Raw genomic sequence first — 21136 nt, forward strand, 5'->3', positions numbered from 1 at the left:
TTATTATAGCTTAAAACAACAAAAATTGATTTTTTCACAGTTCTAGAGGATGGAAGTCCAAAGTCAAGATAGAAGCAGAGCCACACTCCCTTTGAAACCTGTAGAGGACAATGTTTCCTTATCTCTTCTAGCTTCTGGTGTTTGTCAGCAGTCCTTGGTGTTCCTTGGCTTGTAGTTGGCTTACTCCAATCTCTGCCTCCATCATTACACAGCCATCTTCTCTGGTGTGTCTCTATCTGTGTCTTTTTTCTTCTTCTTATAAGGACACCAGTCAGATTGGATTAAGGGCCCACCCTACTCCAGTGTGACCTCATTTTACCTTAACTAATCACATCTGCAAATAATCCTATTTCCAAATAAGGTCACATTCTGAGTTATTTTCTATTAGGGCTTCAAATATTTTTCTGTGGCACACAATTCAAGCCATAACACGGTCTAAATTTCTGAATCACAATTACATATATTTAAGAAAAACTCTTCCAACTCCTATCATCAAGTCATTTATCTTATGTGGACATTAGGACTATTCTCCACAACAATAATCTTGAGAAAACAGAAAATTCAGGTTGAAATCCATTAGCAGTAGCAATAACTTAGTGACAGACAAGTACATATCATGATTTTAACTACTGTGGGTTCAATAGTCCAGTACTGACAAGCCAGTAGGAAACTAAAATAATTTTTACTAAAATTCTGCTTTTTCAAATTATGGTAAATGAAATAAAATAGTGTCCAAAAATGAATTTGTGCTGTAGTTTATTTTTTCAGATTTAAAAATTTCTTTTGTTTTCCCCTTCAGAGTCACAAGTTAAAAAGGAAGCAAAACCAGGTAACAATATTTTTATTCTTAGTTACAGAGCTAATGTTGCTGTTAGTTTAGTACTAAAAAAGGCTTACTACCCACCAATGGGGAGTTACACAGAGTCTCCCAGATCCTCATTATTTTCCCTACTCCATTGCTCAATATGGTTTCACACTACTGGATTAGGTGAGAATGGGGATATTCCATAGGCAAAAACATCTGGAATATGGCTTTAAGGGAACCTCAGCAGAGATTCCAGGTTTCAGGAGACATTTCTTGGAGTTCTTCAAAGCCTAGTATAATCATGTTTAATCTGTGAGTTTATTTCTGATAACACACCAGAGTTATAAAATCATGAAATCATAGGCTACTGAGATTTGAAGGGAAAGAGGACAAGAACTTACCAAGCATCTGCTAGAGCTGAGGAGTAGCATAAGATTCCATTTTCATCCCATCACTAGGAGAGACATGCAACATGACGATTATTACCCATGTTTCATATCTGTGGAAACAGTTCAATAGACAAAGTTTAGAAAGTTATTTTTCCAAGATTTTCACATTAATAAATATTGGAGCTAGAATTGTGCCCAGGTCTGGTTTACTCAAAACCCTGGGTGATATCACTAAGAGATTGTCCCAGACTATCAATCATTTTATTAAGAGGCAACATTGATCTAAAATAAGGACAATCTTTCCAAGTTTACACTGCTATTTAATGTGTAAGTCCTAGTTCTGGTACCATCTAATTACTCACCTGAGGCAAGTCAACAAAACCCTCAGGCTCTATGGATGCTATTTCTTCATTATAAAAAATTATGTAGGGCTTCCCTGGTGGCGCAGTGGTTGAGAGTCCGCCTGCCGATGCGGCGGACGTGGGTTCGTGCCCCGGTCCGGGAAGATCCCACATGCCGCGGAGTGGCTGGGCCCGTGAGCCATGGCCGCTGAGCCTGCGCGTCCGGAGCCTGTGCTCCGCAACGGGAGGGGCCCCAGCAGTGAGAGGCCCGCGTACCGCAAAAAAAAATTAAAAAAAGAATCCAAGTCTAGATGTATATACAATACTATCTTATTCCTTTAATTCTTACCAGAGCTTACCTGACAACTGATCATACGCTTGCGTCTAGTTTTTCTTGTAAATAATGTATCTTTTTAATGTATCAAGGCTTAAAAATGCCTAACTACTATCTTATTATTTATTTTCCCGAGTACATTTATTTGCTGCAGATGAGTATGTGTTACCAGATATGAACACTTTGCATTTTACCTCTTTTTTTTAATCAGAAACCCAATACCATTTAAAACTTCTATTTAGGCCTAGTAATATTTAAAACTTTCATTTATTATTATTAAATACTACAATTTTGCAGGTGATTTAATTGAAATTTTTATAATTATGAATGTTTATTTTCTAGCTTCATCCGAAAAAGCTCAAATACACAGTATGTATCTTAATTTTATCTATAAAGTTGATAGAGAATTTTTACAAAAAACTTAAATATCTTTAATAATACATATTTGCAATCTATACCTCAGTATTTATACTTTATTACAGCCTATGCTTTGGAAATTATAGGTGCTTAAATGTAAATAAGAATTCTTTGTATATTGTTTTCATGCAACCAAAACCTTTAAGTTTTTTATTTAAACTACATGAAATGACATGAAAATTAAGGAACAGTTTTTCTCCATGGACACATTTGTTAAAATCTGTCAGTTTTTTTCTACTAAACAAATCACTGGACCACGTCACAGAGAAAATTCGCCATATGTTAATTTATAAAGCTTCTAAATATCTGAAAAGATTTTCTTTTTATTATTTTCAGAACAAGAAAAGACTGTTTCTCATGGTAAACCAGGTATTTTGCAGGTGTTATTTGTACAGTAGTATCAAATTGTCTCTCAATGTTCTAGTTTTAACAGGATGATGAGCTTAGAGTCAAATCTAAAGTTATTAGGGATGGTTAATAGTTCATGCTGAGAACTTGACCTGCCAGATATAACTACATAGCTCGTGATCCCTTCCCATCAGACTTAGCTTAGCACAAAGACCATCTTTACCAGCATTCAGATGAATGGTCTCTATATTTCGTTTTGTTTTGTTCTGTTTGGGGCAAGACATCACTAGAAAACTTGTAATTCAGAATGGCTCATTCAAACATGATCATCTTGAATTCCAAAAATCCCAAGAAAAGGAAATCAATATTTCCTCCTGCTTCCCTTCATCCTTCCTTCTTTCCTTCATCTTCTTATTCTTGGTACTACATTTTGTAGAAAGTAGAGGTAAGCCAATGGGCTTTGCCCATAAGGAGAAATAGAGAAATTACCAAGACTAGCTTAATAATTCGTTTTTATTTAAGAATAGAAACTTTATTTAAATTTTAATTTAAACCAATTAAATATGAATTTAAATTTGAAGTTGTGTCAAGCCTCAGTTATTCTGTAGAATATTGTCCTTTATTGTTTCCCTGATGTTGTGAATATAGTTAGGCCAGAATCTTTACAAAGGTAAAAGCATACTTTCTTTAAACGTATCTTAGGAAACTTTTTGCTTATATTTTTAAAATTTTACTTTATACAATCTGTTTTCAATGGATTTGAGTCAGTTTGATTTTACTTGTTTACGCTTTAAAGAATATGAGACACCAACAACAGAAACCATAGAAATAAATAAAGCGGACGCAGACTATGGGGAGGTGAGAAAAGCAGTCTGTATAGAATAAGCAAAACTTTAGAAACAACTTTTAGAACCTCCTGATATAATGAATAGTAAACCCTGTTACTTTCTTTTCTGTGCTAAATATCAACCATTTTTGAGGTGAAATACTGAGAGAAGGAGAGAGTTTAGTCTCTGAGTGTATAACAAAGGCATTGCCCTGTAGCCACATCTTTCTTTTATTTCAGTGATCACATTCAAACTCTAAATTCTGTTTCCCAGTGAAACTTTCTAATCAGGATATTTGACTAACTGATTCATTCTCACCGCTGAATACTTGAAAAGTTTAATTTTATATAGAATCATTTTACTAATCCCTCTGCTTTGACCCAAATCTATTTGACTATGTCTACAAAAACATACAGCACAGAAGACATCCCATAAATGCACCACCTTTGCCCTTCCCCAGCTTTGCAACATAAAAACTTGGGTTCCCAGGCTAATCCTGGGTTCTCAGGGAGGTATCCTGCTCAAAAAAGATAAAAAATTGTTTCTTCCTATTCTTATTCAATAATGAAAAGGTAATACATGTTTTATGTGTACTTCAGTGTAGATAAATACACTGAAATACAGTGAAGGCAAAGGATAGAGTATACTTTGGTTAGGGGTTAGGGGACCATTTGAATTAGGAAAACCTTTATGGCAAGAAAGCTGCAAAGGACATATGCAGCTGGACAAATTTTTTTTTTGCTTCCATCCAATTTGAATAAAAGATATCACTTGCTGTTTTATTGGGAAAACAGCTAAGTTTGTCTCAGTATTGGTGTTATTTCAAAGAAAATACAAAATATCAAGGTTGAAATGTGTCACTGTTTTGTACTGATACATTTAAAATTTCCACTTGTGTTAATATTTTTTCTTATCACAGATGAAAAAGTTATCAAGCAGGCAAAAGTTATCACAATAGAAAAAACAGGTAAATGAGCTATTTTAGATTTTTCTTCTATGTATCAGTTTTATGTTATGTTGGCACACACCCACACGTGCACAAACACAGACACACACATCTTTACTGAAGTATGTGCACTCTTAGTGCCATAAATTCTAAGATTCTTGATTCTTGTAAATAACTAAAAGTTATACTCAATCAAAATTAACAGTGGAAAACTAGAGTGACATACTTTAGTTTTTTAAGTGTGATTGACCTAAGCTTACAGATAATTCACAAGGAAATTTATGTCATGCATTGATTATCATGTACTATTTTTAGGTGTTTAATCTCATTTTCAAAACACATTTCCTCAAATTTTAAAATCACAGAAATTTGAAACCGTCTGCTGTTCATGTATAGATGGAATAATTTCCATTCACGAGAGCTCTGCAGAGACTTATATGATTGTGTAACTTTTAAAAATCTGCCTTGAAGAATGATCAATAGAACATATAATATCAAAGCAAAAATATCAAACCATCATTTCATGTGAGAAAAAAAAAAAGGAGTGTACACACTCTTGAAATTCTGAAGTTCTTTCCTAAAACGATGAACAAAATTAAGTCTCCATCTCAACTGACATCTTGAAACACTGTATCTCCTCCCTTCGATCCCAAGATGGAAATCCTACCTACCTCCACCATGAATGGAGTCCCATTTCTTACTAAAAATAATTCCAAAGGAAAAGGCCTGTGAATTTCTTTCTTTTAACTGAGATAATCATGATAATCGAGATTTGAATACAGTTCTCAGAGGAAAATATAACAGATTTCAGGAGATAACTAATTATTTATAGAAATTATAGACTGTATTTCATGAGAAAGAAACCCTATTTTCACATTACCCCATACAACCATTGTACTCTATTCCAGTCATTGCCTTAGCTCATAATTTTAGTTAACATTCCTCTAATTTTCACCCTAAAGTGTTAAGCATCTCACTTAGTTATATGGGTATTTGGAGATTATGAAGAAACTAGCCCAATGTATTTGTGTCCCAAATATATAGATTGTTTCAAATTTTACATAAAATTTTGTGTGTCTTGGTTTTTCAATAAGCAGTGTGTTTAATGTATTTGCTGACAGTGAAATAATAGTGTTCAGAGAGAATGGATTAAGCTTAAGATAAGATGAGAACTTAAAATGAAGAAGGAATAAATACAAATGCTAAAGAGTTGTTTTTTCCCATGGTTTGTATTCATCATATGCCATTTGCTTTCTTTCATTCTCTACAGTCAAACCCAAACCAACAAGTAAGAGACGAAAATAAAATCTGGAAAGTATCGCTTGGCCATTTTAACTTTAACAATTTGCTTGGGTTTTTTCCCCAATTGTTATTTTTAGCATTGCCCAAGGCTAAAGTACCTCTATAGGTGATAAATTAACGTTATTGCTGCAGCTTTGATTTAACATCTTTATCTTTCACTACTAATTAATAATTCAGTATAATTATACAGAAGAAATCTTTGGAAGTTGTATCACTATTATTAATACTAAAAGAATGAGTCCATACAGGCTATAAAATAACACTAAGAAGTTAGGGTAAATGGGCAATCTTTTAAACATACATAATGAATAACAAAGGAAAATGAAATGATATACAATTTTTGGTGTTATGAACCACATACTGTTTTTAATCTGTTTCCTATAAGCAGCATTAATTATATGGTAGTTAGTTTTTGGTATTAATGTTATTCATAATTTTATGAATTATAAACGTTTTGCCATTTGTTTATTAAAATCATGGAATTTCCTCATGAGTATAGATTTTAAAGATTGTCCATTTTATTGGTCAGGAGTCATACAGATGTTACTGGTGTAGAGTTTAAAAGGTGACTATTGGGCTCAGAAAAGTGTGAATATTTGCCCATTGTCGCAGGTAGTAAATATGTCCAAAATTATGTCAAAATTGTGATATTGGTTCATACATATATGTGTGAAACAGAGGCTTGGATGAAGATATGAGTGGCTTTTGTCAAATATTCTCTGGTTCATGTATGAAAAATGAATTGACAAGGTCCAAAGATGAATTTGGTGAGACCAGTTAGGAGGTCATATTAGTGATTCAGGAGATATGGCAAAATATAAGGAGCCTAAAAAGAACATAATCACCTCCCAGAACCTATTGCATGTATTTTGAATATATATTTTATATTATTTTTACTTTAATTTATTATACTTTTGCAGTGTTATTATGACAGTTTAATAACTTGAATATTGGCTTCTTTTATTGTGCATGCTTATTTAACACTAAAATTTATACAACTTAAGTTCATGGAAGTTCATTCTTGAATGCTATCAATCCCTAATTTACAAATATCCAATTAAACCTTTTGACAACATAGGTCCCACATCTCCCCACTTACTTCATTGTTGGTGCAAGATGATGGGGAGGAAATAGTAGTGATTTCAGAGAATCTCCAAATTCAGGATGAGGGAAGGAAAGGACAGGTAAACCAGAACAGTTCAGGAGGACTAAACCTGGAAGTGATTAGTAAGAACTAACACTTGGCAGTGATCTGCTGTATTTCCAAATCTTCTCAATTCCATTCAAAATATCCTACCCTACATAGCTTTATTTGAAATTCCACTTTTGGTGAAAGAGAGAGATCTAAAATGTACTTTAATTCAAATATTTTTCAAAGGGCTGAGAAGAATATCAATTCCACATTTTGATTACAGCTGTCATGTCCTTGGTTTACTTGAGATTCATCTGTGAGAGTTCTAACTGAACCTGAAAAGAGAGGGTGTTCCAGAAAAATGAAAATACAAGTGTTGCACTTTCTGGAATAAGGCAAGTCTAGGTTACATTTTCAACAAGAAACCAATGACTAGCACCAAATTGCTTCTGACCAGCACCAAATTGCTTCTGATGTGGCAAGAAAGGAAGTAGGAGTCAGAGAGGTAAAATGGGAGCTTGTAAAATGCCAAAGGCAAATGTCATTTGGTTTGAAATACCCTCAAAGAATGATTCAACCTTCAGCAAAGAAAGAAAAATCCTCTTATTATTATTCTCCTTTTTGTCATATTCTATCTTCTTCTTATACCACATGGCACTAAGAGGGCTAGCGCCTTCGAAGTATCTTACAGGATGTCCTGAGAATGAACCTGACCTTGTTTATAATGTGTTTCTATGGCAATATGCTTTCTGTGTTCCAAGTTACATGCAAATGACTTTGGAGGCATGCTGAGGATCACCTGCAAATATGTAAATACTAAATTGCTTGCTATGCAAACAATCTACAGAGTGTCAGTTAATTTTGATTTCTCTCTCTAGAAAAAGCTGAACATCAAGAAAAAGAATCTCCATCTATAAAAACAGGTGTTTTTGCCTTTCTGGTTTATATTCTGTCCTAATTCACTATTTTTATTAAATTTGAAAATTAAAGCAAAACATATAAGTACCTTTCATTTTATTTCTTGGTAATGTTTAGTCTTGTGGTTTTGTGGTAGAATCTAGTTTATCTAATATAAGGGCTGTGGTAGTGCTGGTAAGCATTTTGCGAAATATTATAACCAATATATATGGATTGCTAAGCATTCTATTATAATACAGAAGTATTAACAAAATAGTATTTGCCTTCATGGTTCATAAGACCCTTCCAAAATATTCAATATTTCACTGATGTCAATATTAATATCATTTATCATACTGGTAATGTTGATTCACTGTTTAGATACTGTAAAATATCCTATCAAATTGCACATCTAACATTTCACTGAAAACTAATCATGAATTTCAACTTGGTTTAATTGCTTAAAATAGAAGTTATCCCATTCTACAATAGCTTAATACTTTTACAACTATTATTCAATTTAAAAAATATATAATACTTGGCATGGTTCAACACTAAGGCATATAGGAGGCTAACTGTGAAAATATCCCTCCCTCTCGTCTTTTTTCCTATTCTACCAATTCTCATTCCCAAAATATCCAAAAATGTCTGATAGGTAATCATTGTTATTTTTTAATGTCTCCTTCTAGCAATATATGTAAAAGACATATACACATATGTATATACAAATTATATATATTCCCACTATTTTTACACAAATCATGACATACTATAAATAGCTTTGTCCCTAGGTTTTTCTATTTAAGAATGTATTTTTGAAGATTTTTTTATATCAGTACATAAAGCATTTCTTCATTAATAGTATTCTATTGTATAGTTGTATACAGTTTACTTAACTAGTTTCTGATTGACCTATGTTTAAGTTATCTAACAAGCTTTCTTTAATGATATACAATAAAAAATATACCTACCTGTCTAGTTTTGTAAATTTATCTTTGGGGTAAAATTAGTAAATTTTTTTAGTGCAATGATACATTCAATGTAATTTTTATAGACATCCCTAATTGTTCTTTAAAAAATTATATTAATTTGTATTTCCACCATTAATGAATTAGTTGACCTAATTTTAGATGATTCAAATTCTTCGCAATCATGATGAAATGTTGTCTAGTTTTTTTATGAATATTTACGTGTAAAACTGCATAACTAATGCTTTTAGTTAATAATTTCAGAAGACAAGGTATTTTGGAGAAAAAAATCATGTATTTAGATAGTATAGCTTTGTGTTTTTCACCCACCATTCACTTATCTTTCCTGAGATTTTATAAAGTCAGTTCTTTATTCAAAATACTGGATTTGAAGAGTTTAAATAGTTAATATTAATTAATATTAATGTGTATTCTGAAAAGACATGGCAGAATATACCTTTTATGCCATTCAGAAACAGTAAGGAGTTCAGATTTATCCTGAGCATTCATTTTTCATAAAATGAAATATGAGGCTTTACAGGGATAAGAAGAGACCAAGAAGACCCTATACTTTCAAGCTTTACAACTTCTTTGAGGAATTCATTGCAATATGACTTAAAAATTACTCAAAATGCATTGCCTACTGCTCATTTTAATATGTTCAGTCTTTTCCTATTTTAACTCAAACAGAATTAGGAAATATAAAGGGCTGGTATTTTACCTATAGCTAGAAAATGATCACTGACTTTTTCTTTTCTTTTCTCTCTTTTCTTCTTTACTTTTTAGACAAACCAAAACCAACTCCAAGTAAGTGTACTATTCTAAAATTTTAAGAATTTTCTATTTAATTAATTTTCATTTTATAGTTTCTTTAAATTGTACGTGCAGTAAAAATTAGTATGGTATTTCATTAATGCAATAGATATTACACCATTACCTATATAAATGATTCTTACTGACAAAGAATATTTGTGTGTATTGTATTCATTAATCCTTGAACATGTATTTATTGAGTGCCTATTAGACACATTACTCTATACCAGGGTATGTGAAGAAATGCCTAAAATGACTTGTGTTGTCATTATCTGTGTAATTAACAGAGTTACCATAACTAATACCCGTGCAAAAAAAAAAAAAAAGGTGGTTGCATCTCTCTTTTATGTACTTTCAGTTTTTTGTTAGGGTTTATTGAGTAAACACAGTGTGGAGATTCCTCTTATCGTCACTGCTGGGTTAAAAAAACGTTCAGAAGGACTTCCCTGGTGGCGCAGTGGTTGAGAGTCCGCCTGCTGATGCGGGGGACACGGGTTCGTGCCCCGGTCCGGGAAGATCCCATATGCCACGTAGCGGCTGGGCCCGTCAGCCATGGCCGCGGAGCCTGCGCTCCGCAACAGGAGAGGCCACAACAGTGAGAGGCCCGCGTACTGCCAAAAAAAAAAAAAAAAAGTTCAGAACACAGAATACTTGTCTTCAATTATTTAATCTTAACACATTAGCTTTTTACGTTCATATTTTTTCAAAAGCTGAAGGTGAGTTGTTTTAGTATTTCAGAATCACTGTTTTATTTTGGCATTTCAAATGGTAGTAAGAATGCAACAATTTATGAAATTTTTGAAAATTTATGAAATTTTATGCAATTTCATAAAAATGAAACTGTTTATTTAGTACTATTAAATTAAGACCCAGACATTATCCTGGGGGGAAATATTTGCATATCAATCGAGAGTGTATCTAGAAGTTATGCCTAAAGTTTTTCTTTGGGTTGGCAAAAATCTCTAGTATATTTAGTTTGTGTAATTGCTACTAATATGAAGGGTATTACAAAAATTAAGGGCTGAAAGTCAAAACTAGAATACTAATATGAAATATCAGCATAATTATTGGCAAATACTGTTTAGTTTATGAAACATTATTTTACATCTTCATTCTTATAAAATGTTTTAACTAGTTTTCCTTGAACTTTGAAAATAGCTTCCAAAAAAGTTATATTAGACTGATAATTAAATGTATCGGTTTTATAGAAAATATTATCATTTGAACTGATTTGTGAGGAAAGCTATATTTTTTAAAGCCTGCCATGTTATATTTTTAAAAATAATTGTTCTATGAATTTACTAAAAGAGCAAAATGAAGGGTTGGTTCTACATTATCATAGGCTAAGACAAATAACATTTTTATGTTTTGTCTCACTACTCTGACTGTAGTCATCATGAGTTGAGTTTACTTTTGTGATATTTTAAAATCTCATCTCTCAACACCACCCATTGCACTCAATACATCTTATACATGAAGTTGCTTTATAAATATTTAATAAATGAATGCATGCATGCACACGTGCAGATCGTGTTAAAAATTTATGTAATGGAGGGGCTTCCCTGGTGGCGCAGTGGTTGAGAGTCCGCCTGCCGAGGCAGGGGACACGGGTTCGTGCCCCGGTCCGGGAAGATCCCACAATGGCGCGAAGCGGCTGGGCCCGTGAGCCACAGCCGCTGAGCCTGCGCGTCTGGAGCCTGTGCTTCGCAACGGGAGAGGCCACAACAGTGAGAGGCCCGCATACTGCAAAAAAAAAAAAAAAAAATTATGTAATGGAGATTTATAATTGTAATTGAGAAAACCACCCAAAGATCTTCAAATTGATTCTTTCTACCATATATGAATCGACTGTTTAAGATTAATTTGTAGAGTGGTTCTATTTCCAGAATAGATTCCAGTTAGTTTTCAGAAATATTAGTTACCAGTATGGCTATTTGCCATTTTGTGTATGTGTCTGTTGTCATTATTATTGGAATTTAATAGGAAATACATGCAGATGAAGTTCAGTTGTCTGCTACTGAAAAACAAAACTATTCTTTCCTTTTATTTTTCTTCCTTTTTTCTATTTTTTTTTTTTTCTAAAGAGGAAACATCAGAAGTAACAGCATCAGGTAAATATTTGCTTTCCAAGAGGAGGTAACATAGATTTGTGGGAACAGTATTTAAATTTGAGTCTCTGTCTGGCTGTGTAACATTTGGGAAAATACCTTAACAGCTCATATTCCCAGTTTCCTCATCTATTAGACCAGGCATAATGACTTCCCCAAAGACTTGTTATAAGTATTAAATGAAATAACATATAACATTCTCACTACATACGTTGTTGTCATCATTAAATATTGGTTTCCTTCTTACTCTTGTCTGATAAATATAGTTGAAGAAAAGCATCAATCAACCAAAACTCTGTTTTAAAAAGTATGTGTCCACATTTTGCCCAGAGATATATTGCGATTCTTACATTTTTTTTACTCAACAGTTTATTTACCGAGCATCCATAGCACCGATCAAATTCTCATTTCCTACAGATAACAATAAAAAATTTAGAGTTTTTTCTGTTACTCATTTAAACTTATTAATAAATGCATGGCTTCCTCTAGCTTTACTTCAAAGCATGTAAAAAACAAAAACAAAAGGAGGGGGCTCTGCCTTACAAAGCCAAGTAACCAAGGGTAACAAAAATACATATGTTCTCACACATGGGAGGGAGACTTTCTCTTCACATCTTGAAAAAGTAGAGCCTTGACCCCCTTTCACTTATGGGATTAAATTTCAACTCCAAATATTTACTCCAAGATTGAGTAAGAAAATTATGTTTTATAAACCAATGGTTTCTTGTTATTTTACCCTCTAGTGAAGAAGAAAATTGAAAAATCTGAAAAGGAAAGTAAAGGTAAAGACGTCTTAAGACATGTATATCAAATTAGTGACAAAAACACAGGAATTGGACTTCCCTGGTGGCACAGTGGTTGAGAGTCCGCTTGCCGATGCAGGGGACGCGGGTTCGTGCCCCGGTCCAGGAAGATCCCACACGCCGCGGAGCGGCTGGGACGGTGAGCCATGGCCGCTGAGCCTGCACGTCTGGAGCCTGTGCTTCGCAACGGGAGAGGCCACAACAGTGAGAGGCCCGCGTACCAAAAAAAAAAAAAACAACAAAAACAAAACACAGGAATTCAAAAATATGTAATTACACAAATTACACTACTTAAAAGCAATTCATGAAAATACGGACGCTGATTTTAAAGCATGTGTCAGAACCGCAGCTCATTTTGGTGTTACCCATGCAACGGGTGTATGAATTGCATTATTATTAGATATCTAAAGGGAACAGGAATTTAGATCTCAAAGCAAACTCCACCTATTATTGCTAAATTAGCACCATAAAGTTCTTTTCATATAACTCCTGAATTGTAAATATTGACTACAAAATATGTAATTCCAAACCTTAGGAAAACCTATGAATAAATATGTGTATGATTCTAATTACCATTTTATCTCTATAGAAAAAGCAGAAATGAAACATCTTAAAGAAGAAAAAGGTAATTTTTAAAAGATTGAAAGGCCCTGAAGTCAAAATATTTTGAGTCAAAATTTATTTCAATTTTAAATAAAACTTTTGTTTATGTATGTGATGATTGCTGGTCTGATTAAAAAAAAGAAATGTGGTCAATAATCCTGGCTATGTGGTAATGGCAGTGTCAAAGGAGCAGTGGATGGCAGGCCACTCCTTCAGTATGCAGTCATGTGTTGGGTCATTGGTGAGCAGCTAGTTAGAGGCTGCATTGTAAGTTGCTTTTTTTCTTAACATTAGGTTTATTTATTTAGTAAACTACATAATATAATATGATAATCACTGATTTCCATGTAGTTATCTAAAAAACTTGCAAAGGGCTTAATCATCAGAGAAATACTCTATCGAGTCATGAGGAAAGCATTTTTAGCCATACCAAAAAGATTGTTAACAACAAAAGACGACACTTTTTTTCTGGTTTATACCTAAATTCAGTTAATCATAATGACCCATTGTCCATGGGCTCTAATTCATTTTAGTACCCTGAAATCACTGATTATGTTATATCTTTGTTTATGCAAACAAAACAGTCATTTATTTTTGTTAGGTGTTAGTAGAAAGGAAATTTTTTTTAAAGCCTCAAGAAAATAATTACAACATTTAAATTATTCTCACGTTGCTAAAGCTTAGAGATGAAGTGAACCAAAATTTTATGAACATCTTTAAAAATTCATATTTTAATTTACATTTTCTTTATATACAGTGCCAACTAGAAAAGAAAGTCTTCAATTACACAATGTGACAAAAGGTAATCTTGAACTTTGTAAAGATTCAAATGCTATGTTGATGTGGAGGTGCCTGAATTACGTTGGTGGTTAATATTAACACTAAATTTTTTTAAAGCAAGGAAGTCTAGCAGGTATACACTACTGCTAACAGCAGAGGAAGTGGACAGGTAGGAAATCTAGCAGAAAGCTTACATTTCAGTGGAAAACTAGGAAATGTGGAGAAATAGAAACTATTAACAACCTAAACCTTCATAAGATATTTGAGTACATACCAGAAGAAAAATCTCTTTTATTGCAAAAGATTTTCACAGCATGACTACAGTCAAGAATGAGAGAGTAGTAAAAAGAGGAAGCCGAGATGCCGAGATTCATTTTATCTATGACTACATAAAATGTAGCTAATATCATGTATATATTTTTATTATTTATATACTGGTCTTTGAAATTAATTCAATGTAGATGCAAAGTGGGTAGTAGAAGGCAGATGCCAGCATGCACATGTCAGGTAGATGTTCTTTACCTAAAATGAAAATGACCTATTTTGGTGATATTATCATAAAACTATAAGAGTACAGCTGAATTATGTAGTCTGGGTCATAAAATTTTAGGCGAATCTAATTAATCCAAAATGTAACAAAACGTAAATGCCTTAAATTTTAAAGTGCTAAATAAACATACCATAATTGAGCAAGAATTTTCATTCATAGTAAATACATAGATCTCTAGTGTGTGTGTGTACCGGGGGTGGGGTGCAGGTGTTGGGGAGGAATCTTGTTTTTCACTGGTTCCCTGTTGTTTCTTACTGTAGTATGTATACTTGCAATGGCAGGGCATATCTAGACACAATTATCAGTAATATTAAGGGGTAACATTTAGAATAAGAGAAATATCAAATTTGTACAAAGATACAGGAACACAATTTTTATATTGGAACTTTCTGCAAAACTTGATACCTTTTAAGATATTTAGCCAGAAGAATGAAAAGAAATGGATTATTTTGAATACCTGTAGCTATATCCTTTCCTATTATTAGCTCAATTTCCTCCTTAGTACAGGACCAATTATCATTCCCAGTTTAAAGCCGAGTTAATGCTAGATGAAGGGAAGTCTAACATCTCAGTGTTTACATAATAGAGACAGGAATTGCCTCCAAGTGGATGTGACATCAAAGACTTAAGCCCATTCAATTACATTTCACTATCCTACCACACTGTGGCAAATATAAGGGAAAGCTTTCTACCAATCAGAGCAGCCCAAAGATAAAATGTACCCCACTTTGTCCCCAAGGAAGTGGTCTATTAGTGCTAAGACTAGAGGGCTGCACAAGGGATTCTAGGGATTTGGACATTGGATGGATACTCCTTTCTTACTCTATTCTGTGAGTCCATTATTTCTAAGATCTTCATATTATGAATACACAGAAGGGAAAAATTGTTACATGTGAAAGCACAAGTCCAACCTAGAGCTGGTTGAGAATACAGGCACATTCTTATTCATTCCTTCACTCAACGAATGGTTCATTGCATCTCCATAAATGTTTATTTTATTCCTTTCTAAGTTCCTGTCTCTTTAGCCAACGCTAGTATTTTTAAAGGAAAAATTATAACATTAGCTTTACTAAAGCATTTTTCTGAATTATTTTGTTTGTTTTGCAATTTTATACATGTGCTGCTATAGTATCACCGAAAACATAAGTATCCCCCCGACAAAAATAAACCTTTCTGTTGGCATTAACCTAAATTTTCTAAATTTGTAATTCTTAGGTTTATATCAGAAACTCTACAAGTCTCAAAGTAAAACATGTTATGCAGATTCCTTAAAAATTATATTTTCAAACCTAGCCCTTTAAATGAGACTAATGTTAATGGAATATAGATGTTACCAATCCTCTTTGTTTCAGAAAGTTAGAATGTCTGCTATACTATTTGGGACAATCATTCCACTTTATATCTTTGTCCTACATTCATAGAGTTTAATGGAAAAACATATTTGAAGAATTATAATCCCTCATTGAAACTAATAAATAAATGATTATGAAAAATTAAGCTGATTTTGCATGTCGCTTTTTAAGATTTATATTTTATAGTCTAATGGGTAGTTATTTGTCTTTATTCATCTGTGAAAGGAAAATAATTCTCAATAATATATTTTATGGAATTTGGAAACTGTAAAGCAAATATTTAGATTAATTACATCATACAAAGCAATTTCACTGGAGTTAGGTATAATTATAGTTAAACCAAAGCAATTTAAAAAAGATCCTGCTGATTTTAATGAGTGTTTAAAAAGCATAAATATGCTGTGAAACACATAAAAGCAATTAAGTTATTCAAAGATCCATTTTTTTTAACATCTTTATTGGAGTATAATTGCTTTACAATGGTGTGTTAGTTTCTGCTTTATAACAAAGTGAATCAGTTATACATACACATATGTCCCCATATCTCTTCCCTCTTGCGTCTGCCTCCCTTCCACCCTCCCTATCCCACCCCTCTAGGTGGTCACAAACCACCTAGCTGATCTCCCTGTGCTATGTGGCTGCTTCCCACTAGCTAGCTATTTTACGTTTGGTAGTGTATATATGTCCATGCCACTCTCTCACTTTGTCACAGCTTACAAAGATCCATGTTATCAGGCAATAGAGTTACATTTCTTCACCAACTCCTGAACAATAAGGAAGAAAGTCTAAAGATATTAGATACATTTATATAGCCTATTGGTGTATAATTTCTTTGCATTTTACCTGAGTTAAGCAAGACTTTTTTTCTTTATTTTTAGCAGAAAAACCTGCAAGAGTATCAAGTAAGTACTGCTTGTATTGATGATAAGTTCTCTTTGGCACACAGTATGAATTTCAAGCTGAAATTCATGAAATATTTATTTTTTAACGTGTTCAGAGATTGAGTCATTTCGTACTAAACCCTCTGACAGGAATTTGATCTTATTTCATCTTATTTATGTTGAAACTCAAAAAACTAAACTACGTTATTTGAAATAACTTGTAGCAGAAATACATGTTCTTGAACCTGAAGATTAAAGTGACTTGCATTCAATACATGTCTTTTCAGTGATTGAGGTAGAATGGAATAAATAATCCTGCTTCTGCCTTAAACCCTCAGTCACTAAAAATTTGCTACAGAGCACATATGGTTGAGCAATAATGTTTCCTTTGCTGTTGTTTTCTAATGCTCATTAGCTTAATTATAATTATATATCTGAGAAGAATACATAGTAAGGAATGGATCTAATCTTGTATATAACATAAAGAGACCAAACTCTCAGAAAATACTCTCTGAAATGCCACAATCTGGGTATGGATAGCTCAAATTATACAGGATACAACTATAAATTTCCCTATAAATTCTAAAATTCTGGGAAATAGCAAATTTCCTTCCCATGTTTCTGGATTTAAGAAGACAAATCATTTTAAATCAGTGCTATATAATGTAATGTCATGTGAGCCACATGCATAGTTTTAAATTTTCAAGTAGACACATTTAAAGGGTAAAAAGAAGCAGGCAAAAACAATTTTAATAATTTTATTTGTCTGTATACAAATATTATTTCAATATGTAATCAATATAGAAGTATATTGATAATTTACATAATTTTAATTGAGCCTTTGAAATTGTGTGTGTATTTTACACTTAAGTCACATTTCAGTTTGTACTAGTCACATTTCAATTCCCTATAGCCCAGGTGGTCAGTGGCTACTGCATTGGGCAGAGCAGATCTCAGTGTTTCTTGAGTGCTTCTGCTGTGTTCACCATTTAGTGAGTACTGAGGACAATACAAGACAATTGGTAAAGGTGGTACTTGCCATATATCTCATTCAAAATTTTTTGACTGCAAGTAATAGAACCCCACATGGACTTGCTTCAGGCGTTTAAAAAAAGGAAAATAATTACAGGGGTACAGAATTGTCTCACTGATTCAAGAGCAAAGCTTATATTTCATGCTCAGGAAAGCCCTCTGAAACTATCCCACTCCTTACTCTTCCCCTACAGCCAAAGGTAGTCAGGACAGACTTCATATAGGAGGTAACTCCAGAATTTGTATTTAAAAATGGTTAGGATTGGATAATTGGAAAAAGAGGGTATAAAGAAACTCACTGCTCCTGTGTGTTTCTCCATTACTCTCACGCTACTACCACACTCCTAACACTTCTGACACCATGCAAGTAGGATTGTTTTCACACCAAGTAATTCTCTGTGACACCAGCTAGATGTCCTACAATTCAATTCATTTCTGATACTAACTGGAGTTAGCATATCATAGGTTAAGGACTCAGTCCCATGAAATTACTCCTCAAATTCAGATGCCAGTCAAAAATAGTAGGTCCCCTGGTTATCCACAACTTCTGTCCTACTTGGCTACAAATTAGACTCTCCCATGACATCCCTCCCTTGTATTAAATTATTTGGTAGAACAGATCACAGAACTCAGGGGAAAGCTTACTTAGGTTTACCAGTTTATTATATAATAAAAGATATGATAAAGGATACAAATGAACAGCCTGATGAAGAGATACGCAGGATGACACCTGGAAGGGTCTGAGCACAGGAGCTTCTGTCCCTATGGAGTTGGGGTGCACCATCCTTCTGGCATGTAGATGTCTTCAGCAACTCAGAAGATTCTTGAACCTCGTACTTCTGGGACTTTTATGGAGGCTTCATCACATAGGCATGATGGATCCTTAACTCAATCTCTAGCACTCTCCCCTTCCTGGAGGGTGGGGTGTGAGGCTGAAAGTGCCACATTTCTAATCTGGCTTGGTCTTTCTGATGACAAACCCCTATCTAGAGGCCCACCAAGCATTGCCAAATTAGAACAAAAGACTCTCCTGTCACCCAGGAAATTCCAAGGGATTTACGAGCTTTATACCAGGAACTAGGAGCAAAGACTAATATATATTTTTTTCTATTATTTCACAGTGGGCAAACAAGCATAGTATATAGAGGCAATCAAAGGAAGAGTTGGCTGGAGTTGGGGGCTTGTGTTTTTTAAAATTTTTTCTTGAAATATAGTTGATTAACAATGCTGTGTTAGTTTCAGGTGTACAGTAATGTGATTCACTTCAACACACACACACACACACACACATATATATATATATATATATATATATATATATACACTTTTTTTTACATTCTCTTCCATTATATGTTATTACAAAATATTGAGTAGAGTTCCCTGTGCTATACAGTAAGTCCTTGTTGGTTATCTATTTTATATATAGTAGTGTGTATATTTTAATACCAAACTCCTAATTTATTCCTCCTCCCTCTTTCTCCTTTGGTAACCATAAGTTTGTTTTCTATGTCTGTGAGTCTATTTCTGTTTTGTAAATAAGTTAATTTGTATCCTTTTTTTAGATTCCACATATAAGCAATATCATATGATATTTGTCTTTCTCTGTCTGGCTTACTTCACTTAGTATGATAATCTCTGGGTTCATCCATGTTGCTGCAGATGGCATTATTTCATTCTTTTTTATGGTTGAGTAATATTCCATTGTGTATATATACCACATCTTCTTTATCCATTTTTCTGTCAATGGACCCTTAGGTTTTTTCAGTGTCTAGGCTATTGTAAATAGTGCTGCTATAAACATTGGAGAGCATTTGTCTTTTTGAATTATGTTTTTCTCCAGATATATGACAAGGAGTAGGATTGCTGGGTCATATGGTAGCTCTATTTTTAGTTTTTTAAGGAACCTCCATACTGTTCTCCATAGTGGCTGTATCAATTTACATTCCCACCAACAGTGTAGGAGGGTTCCCTTTTCTCCACACCCTTTCCATCATTTATTATTTGTAGACTTTTTGATGATGGCCATTCTGACCAGTGTGAGGTAGTTTTGATTTGCATTTCTCTAATGATTAGTGATGTTGAGCATTCTTTCATGTGTTTGTTGGCTATCTGTATATCTTCTTTGGAGAAATGTCTATTTAGGTCTTCTGCCCATTTTTGGATTGGGTTGTTTGTTTTTTTGACATTGAGCTGCATGAACTGCTTGTAAATTTTGCAGATTAATCCTTTGTCAGTTGCTTCATTAGCAAATATTTTCTCCCGTTCTGAGGGTTGTCTTTTCATCTTGTTTATGGTCTCCTTTGCTGTACAAAAACTTTTAAGTTTCATTAGGTCCCATTTGTTTATTTTTGTTTTTATTTCCATTTCTCTAGGAGATGGGTCAAAAAGGAACTTGTTGTGATTTATGTCATACGGTGTTCTGCATATGTTTTCCTCTAAGAGTTTTAGAGTGTCTGGTCTTACATTTAAGTCTTTAATCCATTGTGAGTTTATTTTTGTGTATGGTGTTAGGGAGTGTTCTAATTTCATTCTTTTATATGTAGCTGTCCAGTTTTCCCAGCACCACTTATTGAAGGGACTATCTTTTCTCCATTGTATATTCTTGCTTCCTTTGTCATAGATTAATTGACCATTTGTGTGTGGGTTTATTTCTGGGCTTCCTATCTTGTTCCATTGATCTCTATTTCTGTTTTTGTGCTGGTACCATACTGTTTTGATTACTGTATCTTTGTAGTATAGTCTGAAGTCAGGGAGCCTGATTCCTCCAGTTCAGTTTTTCTTTCTTCAGATTGCTTTGGCTTGTGTTAGAAAGTAGTGAAAAGTAAGGACATGTAGGGTGAAACTATGAGGTAGAGAACCTGCAAGCCAAAAAACTTTAGACTTATTGCCACAGAAGGCAGTGGCTTATTTTATATAAAGGAGTGAAATGTGAAGGAATTGTCAGAAAGTCTAATCTCACAAGAATAGTAGTAATAGAAGTAGTAAGAATAAGAGTAGTAACTGAAAAGAGAAAGGTGTGAGGAAGAAAGTATATTGCTTCTTATGGATAATAAGATATAAATGTCCAGGGCATCATGGAATGATACATTTTAATAAGTTGGTTTCTAAGTATATGAAAATTATATTTTTATAGCACATATTTTTTGACATGCCTTTTTAGAGGCAACTATCAAAAACTGCCACAGATACTTATTAAATCGAACATACTAAAGATCATTTAAACTAAAGAACCATTGTTCTTTTCCTGAACCTTTTCCAACATTATATAATTTTTCTTTTGTCAGACTTCTTATTTATTTTTCAGTTTCTTATTGCCTTTAGCTAAAGGAGGCTCAAGAAATAGTTCCTGCTTTGAGCCCATTGCTTCCTTCCAACCACATTCTCTACTCTAGTGCCTGTATCTCTTGTCTTCTGAACAGGACCAGGTCCTCCACCTCTGATAGGTCATTTTTTCTGCTTTGGTGCTGAATGCACAGAGAATGTAATTCATTTCCAGATTTTTTGGTGG

General features: G+C 33.6%; 1 protein-coding gene across 1 annotated transcript in view; it reads left to right on the forward strand.

Moving 5' to 3' along the window:
- TRDN (triadin) overlaps positions 1–21136 on the forward strand; it is a gene marked incomplete at both ends in the record, with an annotated part of 325418 nt that overhangs the window by 280051 nt on the left and 24231 nt on the right. The window contains 10 exons of the mRNA XM_082855419.1: positions 800–829; positions 2212–2238; positions 4381–4428; positions 7720–7764; positions 9493–9513; positions 11604–11630; positions 12371–12409; positions 13020–13055; positions 13791–13835; positions 16594–16617. Coding sequence (XP_082711545.1) covers positions 800–829; positions 2212–2238; positions 4381–4428; positions 7720–7764; positions 9493–9513; positions 11604–11630; positions 12371–12409; positions 13020–13055; positions 13791–13835; positions 16594–16617 — 342 coding nt within the window. The remainder of the gene's footprint in view (positions 1–799; positions 830–2211; positions 2239–4380; positions 4429–7719; positions 7765–9492; positions 9514–11603; positions 11631–12370; positions 12410–13019; positions 13056–13790; positions 13836–16593; positions 16618–21136) is intronic.

This window comes from Leucopleurus acutus (assembly GCF_964270905.1).
Source record: "Leucopleurus acutus genome assembly, chromosome: 15".
NCBI lineage: Eukaryota > Metazoa > Chordata > Mammalia > Artiodactyla > Delphinidae > Leucopleurus > Leucopleurus acutus.